Source organism: Gadus chalcogrammus, chromosome 5 (assembly GCF_026213295.1).
Source record: "Gadus chalcogrammus isolate NIFS_2021 chromosome 5, NIFS_Gcha_1.0, whole genome shotgun sequence".
In the NCBI taxonomy this organism is placed as follows: Eukaryota; Metazoa; Chordata; class Actinopteri; order Gadiformes; family Gadidae; genus Gadus; species Gadus chalcogrammus.
In genome coordinates, this window is record NC_079416.1 from 18867088 (window position 1) to 18882571 (window position 15484).

General features: G+C 48.4%; 3 protein-coding genes across 3 annotated transcripts in view; 2 read left to right on the top strand and 1 right to left on the bottom strand.

The window, feature by feature from the left end:
• On the top strand, positions 1-4869 carry vti1b (vesicle transport through interaction with t-SNAREs 1B). Its single transcript, XM_056591195.1, has 6 exons — positions 1-280; positions 387-445; positions 637-834; positions 1723-1896; positions 2299-2360; positions 2697-4869. Exons 1-6 carry the CDS (start codon positions 184-186, stop codon positions 2785-2787), a joined length of 681 nt encoding a protein of 226 aa, XP_056447170.1. The 5' UTR covers positions 1-183; the 3' UTR covers positions 2788-4869.
• Positions 3864-10798, bottom strand: arg2 (arginase 2). The gene is made up of 8 exons (XM_056591191.1): positions 10531-10798; positions 10309-10381; positions 8035-8209; positions 7535-7694; positions 6798-6892; positions 6286-6390; positions 5763-5899; positions 3864-5007 (listed from the first exon to the last, which is right to left on the bottom strand). Exons 1-8 carry the CDS (start codon positions 10642-10644, stop codon positions 4817-4819), a joined length of 1050 nt encoding a protein of 349 aa, XP_056447166.1. The 5' UTR covers positions 10645-10798; the 3' UTR covers positions 3864-4816.
• Positions 9733-15484, top strand: part of rbm25a (RNA binding motif protein 25a) — a 19044-nt gene continuing 13292 nt past the window's right edge. Inside the window, exons 1-7 of the mRNA XM_056591190.1 lie at positions 9733-11787; positions 12007-12130; positions 12619-12668; positions 13075-13254; positions 14224-14281; positions 14583-14743; positions 14909-15091. Coding sequence (XP_056447165.1) covers positions 12025-12130; positions 12619-12668; positions 13075-13254; positions 14224-14281; positions 14583-14743; positions 14909-15091 — 738 coding nt within the window. The 5' untranslated portion in view covers positions 9733-11787; positions 12007-12024. The remainder of the gene's footprint in view (positions 11788-12006; positions 12131-12618; positions 12669-13074; positions 13255-14223; positions 14282-14582; positions 14744-14908; positions 15092-15484) is intronic.

Here is a 15484-nt window from a genome sequence, read left to right on the forward strand (position 1 = left end):
GTGTCACGTGACTCGATCACGAGGACCCGATATGCGGAAAAGACTCGGGTGCTCAGGATCTGTCAACAAACCCCGAACCTAAAGGGGATTTAGAAGATAATTATCCGCTTACCGTCGCTATAACACGGTTTTATTCTCAGATAAACAGCTGCTTAAGGGTCAGCCTGCTGCAGGGAAGACAAAATGTCATCGGAAGAGTTTGAAAAGTTGCACGAGATCTACAACTCGCTGTACGAGGAGCTCCGGCTCCTGCCGGATAAAGCACAGCGATGCCAGGGAGGTAAACGACCATTGGCCTTCTTCTTCTCATGTCACTCCGTGTTAACCGGGAGCCAGGGATTACTGTTTTAATGTATAACTTTGCACGATTTCTCCCATATTCACAGAAGAGAGAAAGAGGTTGCAGAGATCATTCGATGAAAGGCACGGAGAGGCCGAAGAAGTGGTAGGGTGCTACTCCCCTTCTAAATGTGTATTCTCCAAACAGAATAAATCTTTGGTGTTTCAAATGGTTACGCTTACGAAAGCCTTTTTGTTGACTTGTAAATACTGGGTTGTGGTCGACGATCTCCCATCTTAAGTGGTCGGCGCATAATGATGAAATCAACGGGAGTCTTTGCTCTCGTCCTCCTGCAGTTGCAAGGCATGGACGCGGAGCTGCGGACAGCCCCGGCCGCCTACAGGAGCGCCATGTCCACCAAGCTGCGGCTCCACCGCCGAGACCTTGGCAAGCTGCAGAGAGAGATGGCCAGCTCGGAACTAGGCATCGGCTCTTCCGCTCGACCAACGGAAGGCGGTCACCAGGGCATCTATTCGTCGCAGAATCAGCAAAGCGTGAGTGACCCAGGACTATGTTGGTGGCTTTAGGCGGAGATCAGGCGTTGTATTGCCTGGCTGGCAGGGTCTGGGTCGGTCTCATTCCTTCCTCATGTTTTCAGTTAGTTTCAGAGTATGGTAAATGTAATTTCTTCTAAAGATTTCCAACTGACAGACTTTTTACAAAATATCTAGTTCCGAGATCGGGTTATATCACAGAACTACAGAACTGAAGGCCAACCACCGAATCATTTTTGATGACTGGAAGATCAAGGTGTTGCATGTAACCAACTAATGGGAAACAAAAAGCCAACGGACCTTAATCTAGGTCGTCATTCACGATTCAGACACTGTTATCCAATCAGCCTACCTAAATTATGTTTAGAACAATACAAGCAAACATCAAAAAAATTATTTGTGTTTTCTAAATGCACACCAGAGCAATATGTCCACATAGCTCGTCCCTTTCTGCCTGCTTTCATATGTTTAACATACTGTATAAACTGTATCAGTATACTGGCAGCTCCTCATCGGGCCTGCAGTAGCTCGGGAGGTAGAGCGGGTTGGCTGGTAACCGCATGTTTGCTAGTTCGATCCCTGTCTCCTCCTCCCTAGCCGAGTGTCGAGGTGTCCTTGAGCAAGGCACCGTACCCTGACTTCTCTCGACAAGCTGGCTGTCGCCTTGCATGGCTGACACCGCCATCGATGTGTGTATGAATGGGTGAATGTTAGGCAATGTTGTAAAGCGCTTTGGGTGGCCTCTGGTCACATGAAGCGCTTTATAAATGCAGTCCATTTAGCATTGACCACACTGTATATACTGTATAAGTATAGTGCGTTAATGAGAGCTCCTCACCTCCACCTGTGTGGTCCGGGGGTCTCCCCTCTCCTCTCCTCTGGTTCCAGACCTACCTCCAGGCCCAGCGCTCTCTGCTCCTCCAGGGCCAAGAGTCTCTGAGCAGCGCCACCCAGAGCATCGAGCGCAGCCAGCGCATCGCCACGGAGACGGACCACATCGGCACGGAGATCATCGAGGAGCTGGGGGGGCAGCGGGAGCAGCTGGAGCGCAGCCGGAACCGGGTGAGTCTCCTCCCTGTGATAGAGGGCTGCTCGATTATGGAAAAAATAAATCATAATCACGATTTTTCTATAAATCGTAAAATAATACGATAAATTTTTCTATTTTTTCGAGAATTTTCTATAAAACATTTAATGAATAAAATAAATATGCCTTATAAAATAAATGCAAATGATAAAAAAAAAAGTATATAGTTTCAACTCGATAATTTTGGCCAAAAAAAAAAATCTAAATCGTAATTTAAATTTGATTAAATGCACAGGCCTACTGTGACTGAGGAGCAGGAGTTGGGGAGAGCATCATGCTCTAGGCCAACAGGTGGAGGCTGAAGGTGTTTGGTATCAAACTCAACACTTTGATTGTGTAGGTCTGATGTTTCTTTGCCTCTGTCTTCCACCTTGTAGTTGGTCAACACCGGTGAACATCTCAGTAAAAGCCGGAAGATTCTCCGCGCCATGTCCCGGAGGTACGTCTTGGGTCCTCAGTTCCATCCTCATCTCCATGAACATCTTTTATTACTCTCTGCCATCCTGTGGTCTCATGTGTTTGTCGCTCGGTGGTCAAATGACCATTACACCGAAGTTACAGAAACTCACTTTATGTTGACCTATGCTACAATTATAATTGAGTGGTTTTATCTATTGCATTTCTAAATTGTATTTGAATTAAATGGTGAATTGGAATTTCCCTGACCCTAACATCAGCGTGAAGTCACCTCGTCACTCAGTTCCTCACCTCCCTAGTGACTAACTGATTTTAACATAGACTTGAACCGTCTTCTCCGATTGGCTCGTGTCCTCAGGCTGATGACCAATAAGCTGCTGCTAGCCGTCATCATCCTGATGGAGTTGGGCGTCCTTGGAGCTGTGGTCTATCTTAAGTTCTTCAGGTAAGAAGAGGAGGAGCAGGAGGAGGAGGAGCAGCAGGTGGAGGAGGAGCAGATGGATGAGGAAGCAGCTCCAGGGGACCCCAGCCTGTCTCCTCCTCCTCCCTGTCCTGACTCCTCGCCGCTGACCTCTCCGCCACCTCGGTTGAACGTAGAGACTGATGGACGAGGTTGAAGGTGGACTCTGGCCGAACGGGACTGTCCTCTAGAAGGAGGTTCTCTATTCCTTCCTCTGCTCCTTGTGGACCACTTGTTTTAGAATTATTGTTACGGACACTGTTGTTGAAACTGGACCAAACCAAAAGCACACTTGGGGACACTAAAGGAAACCGGATGAGATGACCTGTTTCATCTGGACTTGGCGGTTCTGTGCCTCTTAAGCTGAAATGTGTTTGGGCTCACACATCCAGAGCAAACACCAGCCCCACGGTTTCACTTTCAGCCGTTTTTGGCGCAGAGGTTTATGATGCGTCTGGATGCTGTCTGTCGGCTCGTTGCTGCTGGACTGACTCCATGGGAGTCGGCAGGAGGACTCCATTAGTCCTGGGTAATGTGATCCGGAGATCCAGGTGAAGATAACATTTTAATGTGAACAAATACTAATAATAATATTCTTGTAAAAATGACAAAACACATTGCGTTTCTATGGTTGCTGTTACTGCCATAACGGCTGTGTCGCATGAAAGTGTAAAAAGAAAAAAAACAGTTTGGTTTTCTTTCTGTTGTCTTCCCAAACGGTGTAGTATTAAAGCTAAAGGTCACCACTATCAGAGCTAACTATAAACGGTTGTTTTGCTTCATTTACATCAATGCCATAAAAATAAACTCTTATCAGCTCGGGTCAGCGGAAGTTTTTCAAGCCAAGGCCGTAAAAACACTTGAGTACCGCGTCTGGCACAAGCGACTGGAGTTCACAGGAAGTAGGCGTGGTCACAGGCCTCATGGTCCTGATAGGTTGAGCCTTTCTGCCTCTTCATCTGGTGAATCACGTCACGCCGGTGTGGAGCCCAGGAAAAAAACATGTTTTGCTGGTCACCGTTGCCAGGTGGAAAACTATGATCGGTATGCAGTGATTCATGACTATCCGGGTTAATGGCTAACTACTTACAATCACCTAGTGAATGTACCTTGAGTGTTTAGATAAATTGTGCTATATATTTAATGGTATTAAGTTAAGTCTGAAGTACAGATTGTCTGTTGTTTATTTACTATGTACAGTATAAACAAGTGTATACATATATTTATATTGTTTACTTTAATACATACATGCATAAAGGCAAATTGTCCATGTCAATTGTGATACAAGGCATGGAGAAAGAATTGGAGAAGGAATTACATTAGTGTCTTTATTTTCCATTCAATGGTCATATCCATAAGCTACTCCATTAGTTTAACTAATCATCCTTAATTAAACAAGAGAAATAACAGATTTTAGTGGTCAAACCATTTGTTGTTAATACTACCAGTAAACACTCCCTACGAACATCGTATACGAACACTCAGGTTCATTCTCAAAATACAAAAGTAGTTTGTAAATAGTACATCAGTAGAAACTAAAGTAAATACGGTCGCCACAGGGGGTCCAGCTGTGCACTTTATTAAAGTCAAACTGGCACAGCCAAAAAGTACATGTTCATTGTCCCTTTCCCTTCCAGAAATACAGTTGGAGAAGTTAATTCACCATCTGAGCCTTCTTGAAAGGGGTACTACTTTCCTTTAAATCCAACACATGAACACACACCTAAATAACTTAAGTACGGATGTGAGGGTGGCAACCAAGTCCGGTACCACGTCTCACCGCGTTTCTACGTGAGAAACGGGGCACAATTCAGCCTTCGCTGCCGAGTTCCAACGAGCAGACGCAAAAAACACTCTTAAAGAGGAGAAAAGTAACAAAAATCAAAAACGCAAAGTGAGAACCCGACAAAAACGTCCAACCCTAAGTCGGCGCCAATCTTATTCGGGAAAAAAATAATTCAGGAATGCTCGGCAACGATCGCGTCCACAACGCTCCTCCTCCTCCTCCCGGCGGCCACTCAGAGCCGGAGCTGCTCTGTGTCCTCCTTCGATGACGGGATCTCGTCCACGCGCACGTGGGAGCCCACCCGGGACTGGCCCAGCGAGGAGGCGATGACATCCACCGCCAGCGCGGCGGTCGCCTCCATGGCGGCGCGGCTTGCTCCCTGCAGGGGGTTGACCTCCACCAGGTCCATGGCCGACAGCAGGCCTGCACGGGGACACCAGGGCTGGGGTTAGAGTCAGTGAGCTCACTGGGGATCGCTTCAGTTGCTGGGGGTTCAGTGGTGCTGAACGCCCAGCAGTAATGAGCCAATCAGCAGTAATGAGCCGAGAGTTCAAGTCTATGTTCGAATCCGTTTGTGAGGGACTGAGTGACCAAGTGTCTGGGTCAGTGACGTTCCACTGACTACATAATTTAATAAATACAGTTTAGAAAGGTATTGGACCTAACATCGTCATTGTAAAAGTAGCATGGGTCCACATAAAGTTAGTTTCGGTCACTTTGGTGTAATGGTCAGTGGATGAGGCATTCAGCAGCGGATTTTAATGTGTAGGCTGCAAGACGTTGATTTAAAACCTTACAGTTACTGGTTGCATTTGACGACTGCGGGCCAAGTTTGTCTTCGCAACTAAACTGCTAAAGATTCCTGCCTCCAGCGACATGATTGGTCGAAACACGAAGGGAACACCCAGATTTCGGCTCCCCTGGCCTCAGAGCAACTAGGCATTATGGAAACAAAGTGTTCCCTTCACCAGGTATGTACATCCGCTGCCCTGAGAGAACATTCATTATCTACACCTAACCTATAATCGGCGCCTGGAGGACAATTACACCCAGTTCCCAGAGTGCAAAGTCTACTTCAACGATTAGAACCGGGGAAGATTCAAGAGCCATCCTCTGTTCTAAACACGTTCATATAAATCTGACTAGGGGGTTTTGTTTTTGTGTGTGTGAGTGTTCACCTGTGTTGTGGATCTCCTCTGTGATATAGATGCCCTCTCGGTAGGTCAGACCGCCGTTGACAGGCGTGCCCGTGGCCGGTGCCAGGGACGGGTCGAAGGCGTCGATGTCGAAGCTCAGGTGGAGGGGTCGCTGACTCCTGCACCACACAACAAAATGGAGGTTCAACCACAGACGTAAAGTTGTTGGATTCACCAAGGTGGCCGCAGAGAGCTTTCTGACGCTGGTGGAGCGAGGACTGCTCTGCCCTGATCTACTTTAATTCACTGAATACTGAGAGCAGAGCTCGGAATAGATTACCTAGTAGAATAGAGATGGAAATAGATGGTATAATGGTGACTAGAATAGATATAGCTCGTAATAGAGTACACTATACAGGGAAATAGAGTAGAGAAAATGGTAGAATGGAGTAGGATGAAGCATTAAATATAGTTGAACTGAGGGGATACAAAGTACAATAGAGAGGATAGGATGAAGCCTTTTAGAGGGACTAGAATAGTGATTCCTCATGGGGTCGGAGTGTACCTCGCCAGGAGATGGTCCAGGGTCTCCTCCATGACCCTCTGGATGCCCAGCCGGTCGATGTCCCGCATGGAGAAGTACTGGATCCCGAGGGTCTTCAGGATGTAGCTAAACGGGGAGAACACAACAGCTTAACATGGAGGCCAGCGGCGCCAGGCAACACGGGGGTGTTACTGCACTGCACACTCGCATTAGATTGTGTGTTGCCGTGTTCAGGGGAAACTCGGTATGGGGCCTTTGTTTGTGACTTCCCTGTGTGGTATATATAAATATGAGAGAGCGAGAGAGAGAGAGAGAGAGACAGAGAGAGAGACTTTGGTTTTAAGAGCCTCCAGTAATCGTCGCTGTCGTATCAAAGAGGACAAGTGGGAAAATATCCACACAGCTTTCTAAAGAAGCCATTTGTGTAAGTGACCATGCAGGTCTTTTGTTGCGTGTCCTTGGTTTGTGATCTGTATCTGTACGTGTTCCCCTGAGTAGTGTGTGCACCAGCTGGTCCCCCCACTGTGACGTACTATTCTCCGGGGTCCACGTCCCTCAGGCCGATGTAGACCAGGTCCCTGGAGGAGAGGAACGGCTTCATCCACGAGAAGCCTGGCAGGTCGGGCATCTGGGACGAGAGAGAACATCTGGTCATGTGACGGTAGATACAGGCCATGTAGGAAGGTGTGCTGGTGGGTCCGATGGGCGGGCAATGTTAGTGTAGAACTGCTATCTGCTGGTTCTGGGGTCACTAGGCTCGGTAAGAGTCAGCTCGTTATGAGTCAGCTCGTTAAACGGTCACTAGGGTCGTTAGGAGTCAGCTCGTTATGAGTCAGCTCGTTAAAGGGTCACTAGGCTTGTTAGTAGTCAACTCGTTATGAGTCAGCTCGTTATCAGTCAGCTCGTTAAAGGGTCACTAGGGTCGTTAGGAGTCAGCTCGTTATGAGTCAGCTTGTTAAAGGGTGACTAGGCTCGTTATCAGTCAGTAAGCTTGTTAAGATGTCACTAGGCTGTTTAAGTGGTCCCTAGGCTCATTATGAGTAAGCTCGCTGAAGGGTCTCCAGGTTCGTGATTGAAAACGTATTTAGTTATTATTAATACTTTCAATATCTTATAATTTCACTTTATTTGTCGTTAGCAGCAAGAGTAACCACATTGCGTACCAATTTTTTTATAGAATACAGCTTATTTAAATATTTTATTAATGATTACTTTGTATGAAGGTCTTTAGCCCGCCTACAATATCACTTGCATGCTGATGTCTCAATACCTTGTCCTGCAGCTCTTTGAGCATGAAGGCCACAGACTGTCCGTGGAGGTTCCCTGACGGAGAGGTCGCCGGCGTGTTGACGTCGGTGTGCGCGTCGACCCAGATGAGGCCCAGGTCTGGGCACTGGCGCGAGTGGCCCTCGACCGAGCCGATAGCCAGGCTGAGAGAGAGAGAGAGAGACGAGGGTTAGGGTCAGGCATGCGCATGTAGGTCTATCCTAGCAGTGGGGGTTTCAACGCTAGACATTACTAATCAATCAAGAACATTGTAGTTTTTTTTACCTACAATAAGTACATTTGTTAGAAGGAAGATGCAACAATATGTCGCCGTCGGTGCAGTATGGATGTTAATAGAACCAAGTGCCAAGCACTAACAATGGTTAGGTTAACCCATTCCCTGTATACAACAAAGATAGCTAGGATAAGATGCCTCATAATGCTAATTTTGCAGAGACGTACAACATACAATAAGAGGGTTAGACAAACGCAGGAGTGAAATACCTGTGATCACCGCCCAGCATCACGCAGGTGTGCCCCGCCCCCACCGCACTGCTGACAGCGCCCGCCAGGAGCTTATTGGCTCTCCCTACGGTGCGCGGGAAGTGCACCTGCATGCAGGTGTCGTCCTTCTCCGGGTGGTGGAACGTCAGGTCCCCGAGGTCGTGCACCGGGCAGTCTGACGGAGAACCACCACGTTAGGACCCGTCAACACATCTGCGCACCTAGCATCCCACCGCAGCTTTTTATTGACTGAATAATGTATTGCATCTTAATGTTAGATGTGTAATATAGTCCTGACTATAGAGGCCGTTTAGACAGTAGATGGTGCGTCAAGCATCCGTCTTAGGTGGGCTGACACGGGGCTAATGAGTTCACCAGGCTGGTGCGTAACGGTACCTCGGTGTTGTTTTACTGCGGGGACACGTACCAACACCTCTCCCGGCTACGGAAATAACTGATAGGGTATACGTACTAGCCTGTTGAGTAATATCGCCGTTTTAGTACGCTAGCTAGCTTAGCTGTGGCCGTATTAGTGTCAGCCCAGTGCTTTGGTTCCGTTGACTTGTGAACCCTCCGTGCTCCTGAGTCACCGGGGAGACTGTACGGGAATCGGTCAACTAATCTCCCGCAGACCTGCGTTCTCCATCCCCTCTCTTAAAAGCAGGGCTTTCAGAGTAATAATTGATGACATTTTTCAAAATAACTCGGCCCGGAACACTAAAATTAACCAAAAAACAACAACTTGTAAGTTTATCCACCAAAAGCAGGGCTTTGGTGGATTTGAGCGACCATCGCCATAGCGCCACTCTACCCATGCGTGATACCCGACCTGCGCCACTCCAAGCTCCCACTAACGGCCCTTAGCCAGAATGTATGATGTCAAATGCCAAGAAAGCTCCATCTTTCAAAGATTGAACCCTTGAGGACACATAGTTACAATCGGACGGACGGACGGACGGGGGGGGGGGGGTAAATGGGCAATGCGCAGGGTTGGTATGACAGTTTTGAGGGGGCTCGTCTCGTATTATGTTGCCCGCTGGTGTCGGATGGGCCGGGAGGGGGGCCAGGAATAGCCCCCGGTCCCGGTGAGATGATAAACACATCGCGGTTCATAGAGAGAGGGCACTTGTGGAAAAACACTGGGGGGGCGGGGCCATCATTAGCATATATGCAAAATAAGACCGTATTCTATATTTATAACACGAAACAACATTTATATATTAACCTCAAACATGATATCCTCAAAAAGAGATTTGAAAAGGACCGATTCGCAGGGGCCGTTCATCATATTACTTGTTTGTTTGTGGAGATATTAATACTGATGATAAAATCAAATGATTGTACCTGGTACCTATATCAAAACAGCTTCCTTCCTCTCTATATTGAAAGTTGTTGCATGTTGTGAAGTTAGCTCAGTATCGATTCGTGCAGCCAGGAGTCGATCCTCGGCTCTGACAGAATATGAATAGGCCTACTAATTACAAATTATTCAGATTAAACCAAGTCCTATGAAATTCGAGGACGTCCTTTGGTGAATTGTGGGATCATTCAAGGTTGCCCTAGCCTGGGCTCAAAGAGCCAAGTGGCCTGACATGAAAGTGATGGACGTTAAGCTGTCTCCCACTCGTTCGTCCAATTCCAAACAAGTCTCTTAGGTTGGGGGGGGGGGGGGGGGTTAGGGTTGTAGCGTAACCCGGACGCTGTAACCCATTTCCAGAAAATGACTTGCACAAATTGCATAAACATCGACTCGATTTGTTCCGTTTTTTTTTCTGTGTCCGTGAGAGAACTTTCTCTTCATCAGGCGGGTTTCACATTCCGTCGCATCCTCCATGGGTCGTGTGGAATTTTCCATTACCATTTGGTTCTCTTTCCACAGAACCCTTTCAAATTCATTCGAGCTCGGTCCGGTTTAATGACCGTCTGTGTTCAAAAGTGTCGGCGGAAACCGAAGATGAAACGCAGTGACGCCAGTGCGGACGGAAAGAATGAGACCGCGTCGTTCCGCATTCTTTCTGGGCCGCGGACACGTCACGAAGGAGGCACCGTACCCGGCACATGGGGTCCTCAACCCCGCTCCTTCTGAGACCCAACGGACGACACACGCAACGAGACGGTACACGATTACGATACGGAGCAGTAAAAGCAGATCTATATCCCCACCAAGTGTACCGCGAGAGAGGAAAGGGAGCCCCCATCGCTCCGGCGCACGCTACCCCTGGACACAGAACTCTTTCATCCGGCATGGCTCCGGTCTGTTTCCAACTCACTCACCTAAATTTGAGAGCCTCTCCAGAAGTCCCGCATCTCTGATGAATTTGGGTCCGTGTTCCACTCCTCTCCGTTTCTGTTAACGAGGAGACATGAAACAGAGATGTTAGCCAACCGCGTGTGTATTCTAGTCATCCATGTGTGATGAATCAGGGGACGCTAGTTAAGTCAGCAGTATGAGCTCACAACGCGGTGTTCCTTAAACGAGAACCAAAGTATAACTACCTGTCCTTTGGAGAACGGGGCGCCGATGACCGCCACGGACTGAGCTCTGCTCTGCTGGCAATTGTGCTTCAGTTGAGTTTTCAAAAGACAAAATAAAGATCTTCTCAACGCCATTTTTCTATACTTTTAAATCAGCTCAGTGTCACTTCTGTTAAATAAAAAGTCAAAGTAAGATCCGGTAGGCGAGAGGATGATGTAAGAAGGGTTTGAGCTTGCAGCGGCGGGATGCTGTGTCTGGTGGGGTATGACTGTCTGGTGTCTCGGCACTGCCTCTTATTGTGCTGCATTGCCGAGCCTAATTAATATTCAGGAGCTGATGAAACAACACGAGATCATCACTTCAACGTCCACATCCACGGGACACGCGAGGAATGAGAAAAAAATCAAGATTAAACAATATGTTAACACAATCCTATTCGTAATGGACGCTATTGACAACTACAAAAAAATACGTTGATTTAAATGCCTTATTTTCAGTTTCACGAGTCGCATTATCTGAGAAGGCCTACGTCGAGTCACACCCATTCGGTCGGACCAATGGGAAAGGGGGAAATAAGAGGGTTTGTTCGATGGGGTGTGCGTTGTTTACTGTGCGTGCAAACTGCCCCACCACTTCACTGTTGTCCAGCACACCGTGTAATTAGACCTGAAGGGATAGTTTCCATGCACAGCATGGGCCAAAACAGGATTGATAGCTATGTTTACAACTCCGGGTGGCCTAAATCTTTCTGCATGTGTCCAGATGAGCTACTGGAAAAAAACATAATGTCCTCATCACGTGCAACACAGTACACACCAGAATCAATAGGACACTGGAGAAATATTTGTACTTTTTTTTAATGTAATGAGATATACCCAATTGTTATTGTAAAAAGCATATTTTGAACAGGTTTTCAGATCTGTGTTTTTTTTAAGACACTATAAAAAATATTTTGTATCTGGAGAAGACAATAGTCTTCAGTAAGTAAAAAGACTGCATGTTGCCTATTTGACCCGATGTTATCTAACATTATGGGCCGAGGGGTGAAGTGCGAACTCTGGAGCCCCCAAGCGTCCAAGACACATTAGTGCAACTCATCCCATTTCCCCATGATGCATTTCGCGGAGGATAGGGCCAGTCGTCGGCTACACATCTTCTGCTAACGACCCGGAGGGGGGTATAGTTTTCAACTTTTTTTGTTAGATTTACTAAACCGGCCTATGTTTGGATAGCGTCTAGGGATATTCTCACCGGCTGAACCTGTCTCCTGACCCCAGGTAAGTTCAACATACCGGTGGCGTTTTTAGCTTCACTGTGCATGAAGCAAGGCCATCGCTAGCGACAGAAGCTAACGTTGACGTGGTGCCGGTTCCGAGTAAATCCGCAAGGACAACGTTATACATCTGCCCGCCTGACAGCGAGTCCGCGGGGTCCCAGCGTCTGTTTCTGTTGTGTTGACGCCGACACGAGTGTGATGTGAAACCGCTGTGTTGCAGGACCCGCCGCCCCGCAGGATGTCATATCCTCCTCATCTCAACCGCCAACAAATCGGCATCCCGCAGCTTCCCCCCAGGATACCCCCACCTCAGTTTGCGGGGTTCTCCCAGACGGTCCCCCCAGGTAAATCCCCGTGCTGCTCATTAACGGATTCAGACAGTGTTCATTCATGGAGGTAGACCTCTCGTAGTCGGTCTGCGATTCAATGACGTGAGGCCAGAGGTCCCCGCTGTTGACCCTTCACACCACAGGGTCGTTCCAGGCTCACTTTAGTAAGACAACCCGGCACAAGTTATGTTTACGTTACGTTATATACGTACGTTTACGTTGTGGTCACCTGTGATGACCGGTGCTGCACTGTCGATCTTCATCCCCAGCGATGTTATCTATTCTGCAGTTTATCTTCAGGTCATGTGTTGTTATTAAAAGGCGATTTATATCAGCCGCAGCATTTCCCTTTTCAAAGATATTTCACAGACATATTACTACTAACCGAGTCATTCCTGGCCATGGTTTACTCACAGAGATGGTATAAATAAATCAATGTTACGGATATGGAAAGAATTGAGGACGTCCTGATGGTAATGGAGTGGCTTGTTCTTCTCTCCCAGGCACTCCAATGATTCCAGTTCACATGGGCCTGATGGCAGCCACACCCCCTGTGAGTCAGCCACGCCCCCTGTTCCTGCTGCTGTGGTCCAACTAAAATGCATTTTATTCATACTCATCACTGTGTTAAGCCCTGTGTTTAAGGTGCTGAAAGCATCGCTTACTGTCTTTAAGGTGCTTTAAGCACCACTTACTCTGTGTTTGAGATGCTCTAAGCACCGCTTACTCTGTTTAGGATGCTCTTCGCAGCGCTTACTCCATGGCAACAGTCTGAAATGTAAAAACACAAGCTGTTTAGTGCTGCACTGCGTGTGGCACTGTTACAAATGAGCGTGTGGGTTTGTATGGCTCCTTCTGCCTCCCCTGTGTGTGTTTGTGTGTGTGTCTTCATTGCAGCACGTGGCCCCGTTAAAGATGAACGTGTGTTTGTATAGATAATGTGGTCTCCCGCGCTGCAGGTGCTGCTGCCCCCCGCCGTGTCCATGGTGCCGAAGCCGGCGGCCCCCAAGAAGGAGGCCCTGCTGCCCCTGCGGCCCCGCGAGGCGGAGGACGCGGGCTGCGGCGGCCCCACCACCACCGTGTTCGTGGGCAACATCTCGGAGAAGGCCTCCGACATGCTGGTCCGACAGCTGCTGGCGGTGAGCCTCGCTGACCCCGTCGCGCCGTCGTCTCCTTTAACCCCCACACAACCCCCCCGCACGCAGCCGTGTCTTCTCAGCACCTTGTTATGAACCGTCGGCTCATTTAGATGAGAAAATAATTGGTTGAGAGCCCAAAAAGTTGGTTCCCGGTTGGATTAGGGCATTTCCAACAACAATGCAGGGGGACAGTGAGCTGAGGTAGTCAGGGTGAGATGTGTTGCTCAGGGACACATTGACACTCAGCTAGGAGGAGCCGGGGATCAACGTAGCAACCTTTCAATTACAGGTCATCCTGCTCTCCCTCCGAAGCTACTGCCGCCTTTACTTGAACTATGTCATCAGTGGGCCTTATATGATCCCCTCAGTGGGCGTGTCATATTCTATAAGTCAGAAAGAAGCAGTTGGGATGTAAAGAGTGTGCTGCTGTTTTACTTCTGGTGTGGGCTGTGCTGTGCCTTCCGTCTTTGACGCATCGCTGATCACAATGGCTCTGTTCAGAACCGGGTCTCATGATTGCACCAAGAGCCCTGAAAGGACCCGGTCATAAGGCAGTTTATTTTGAGGAACTGCGCTATAAGGGCTTGCAAGAATTTCACTTTGGGGTGTAATTATTAGACTGTTTGCCTACACACACAGCCTTTAGGAAACCTTTCAAATCATTTAAATGATAGTTTAATAAAATATACCAGCCTTTCTCAATAAGTTGGCTGGTCTTGCAAGATGCCTTGGTTCTGTGGGATGGGTGTTTTACTGGTATGGGGGTTCAACTCCTAGCTGAAGGTACTAGGTTCAATCCCAAATATCCACAGACCCACTCATCTCAATCCTCTAAAAATTGAAGTTGCTTTGGATGAGTGTTGAAGCGTCAGCCTTAAGGCATTGCATGTAATATCAAGGCTGTGACCTGGATCTTTGTCGTTCGATCAAATGAAGTTATTGTCGGTTTTCCTTTTGTTGTTCCCACAGAAATGTGGAATTGTTCTTAGCTGGAAGAGAGTGCAGGGAGCTTCAGGGAAACTTCAAGGTATGACGCACAAACTCACACACTCACTCACTCACACTCGAGTGGTACACATACTTAATGAGTAGTGTGTATGTGTATATACGAGCAGTACTCATGCTTGAGACGTATGTGCGTGTATATACTAGCAGTACGTATACTTAATGAGTAGTGTGTGTGTGTGTGTATACTCGCAGTACACATACTTAATGAGTAGTTTGTGTGTCTATATACTAGCAATGCACATGCCTTGCCACCTGCTTTGAGTTGTGTTTCCCGTCCGTCTCCCTCTCCTCTCTCCTCTCCTCTCCTCCCGTGTCCGCAGCGTTCGGCTTCTGTGAGTACAAGGAGCCTGAGTCAACACTGCGTGCCCTGCGGCTGCTCCACGAGCTGTTGCTAGGCGACAAGAAGCTGCTGGTCAAGGTGGACGCCAAGACAAAGGCCCAGCTGGACGAGTGGAAGGCCAAAAAGAAGAGTGCCAATGGGGTTTGTAGTCTTTTAGAGAAATTGTCCGATTGAGTGGAGTGGAGTGCGGCGGTTTGTAGTTTAATTATGACTTCAAAATCCACTCGGAATTAGTCGGCATGGTTTATTTGCACGGGGACGGATTGCCACGTTGTACACTGACTGACGCGTGCTCCGCCTTATTAGGGCACGGGGGGCGTGGCCAAGGAGGAGGAGGCGGGGCTGGACGAGGAGAGCCAGCGGCGGGACCAGGTGGTGAAGGGGGCGATCGAGGGGCTCCTCCGAGAGTACGCAAGCGAGCTCAACGCCCCCTCGCAGGACGGCGAGAACCACCCCCGCAACAAGAAGAGGAAGGAGAAGAAAGAGGAGGTGAGGGCGCGCCCCCCCGTCTCCCTGGACCAGCTGGGGCTGGCTCGACCAGGTCTCCCTGGACCCGGACCAGATCTCGCGCGACCTCTTTGTCGTGCGCTTAGGCACATGGGCGTGTCGTCCGATGTATGTATGTGATCACATTGGAAACCGCCATGCATTTAAGGGTAACACTCTGGGGTTGTTGTGTTGCTAGTCCTGCGACCTGTAGGGAGCTGAGCTGGGGTCCGATGCTACACATCAGTCCCTCTCCTTCAAGCGACGTGGGCCGAGGCCGAAACAAAACCTTAACCACTGATGGTTATTATCGCAAACAATTGTTACTCAAATATTTTCTTTATGGAAGAACGCCCATCTTTGGCCCTTAACCCTACTTAAGGCGCAATGTCTGCA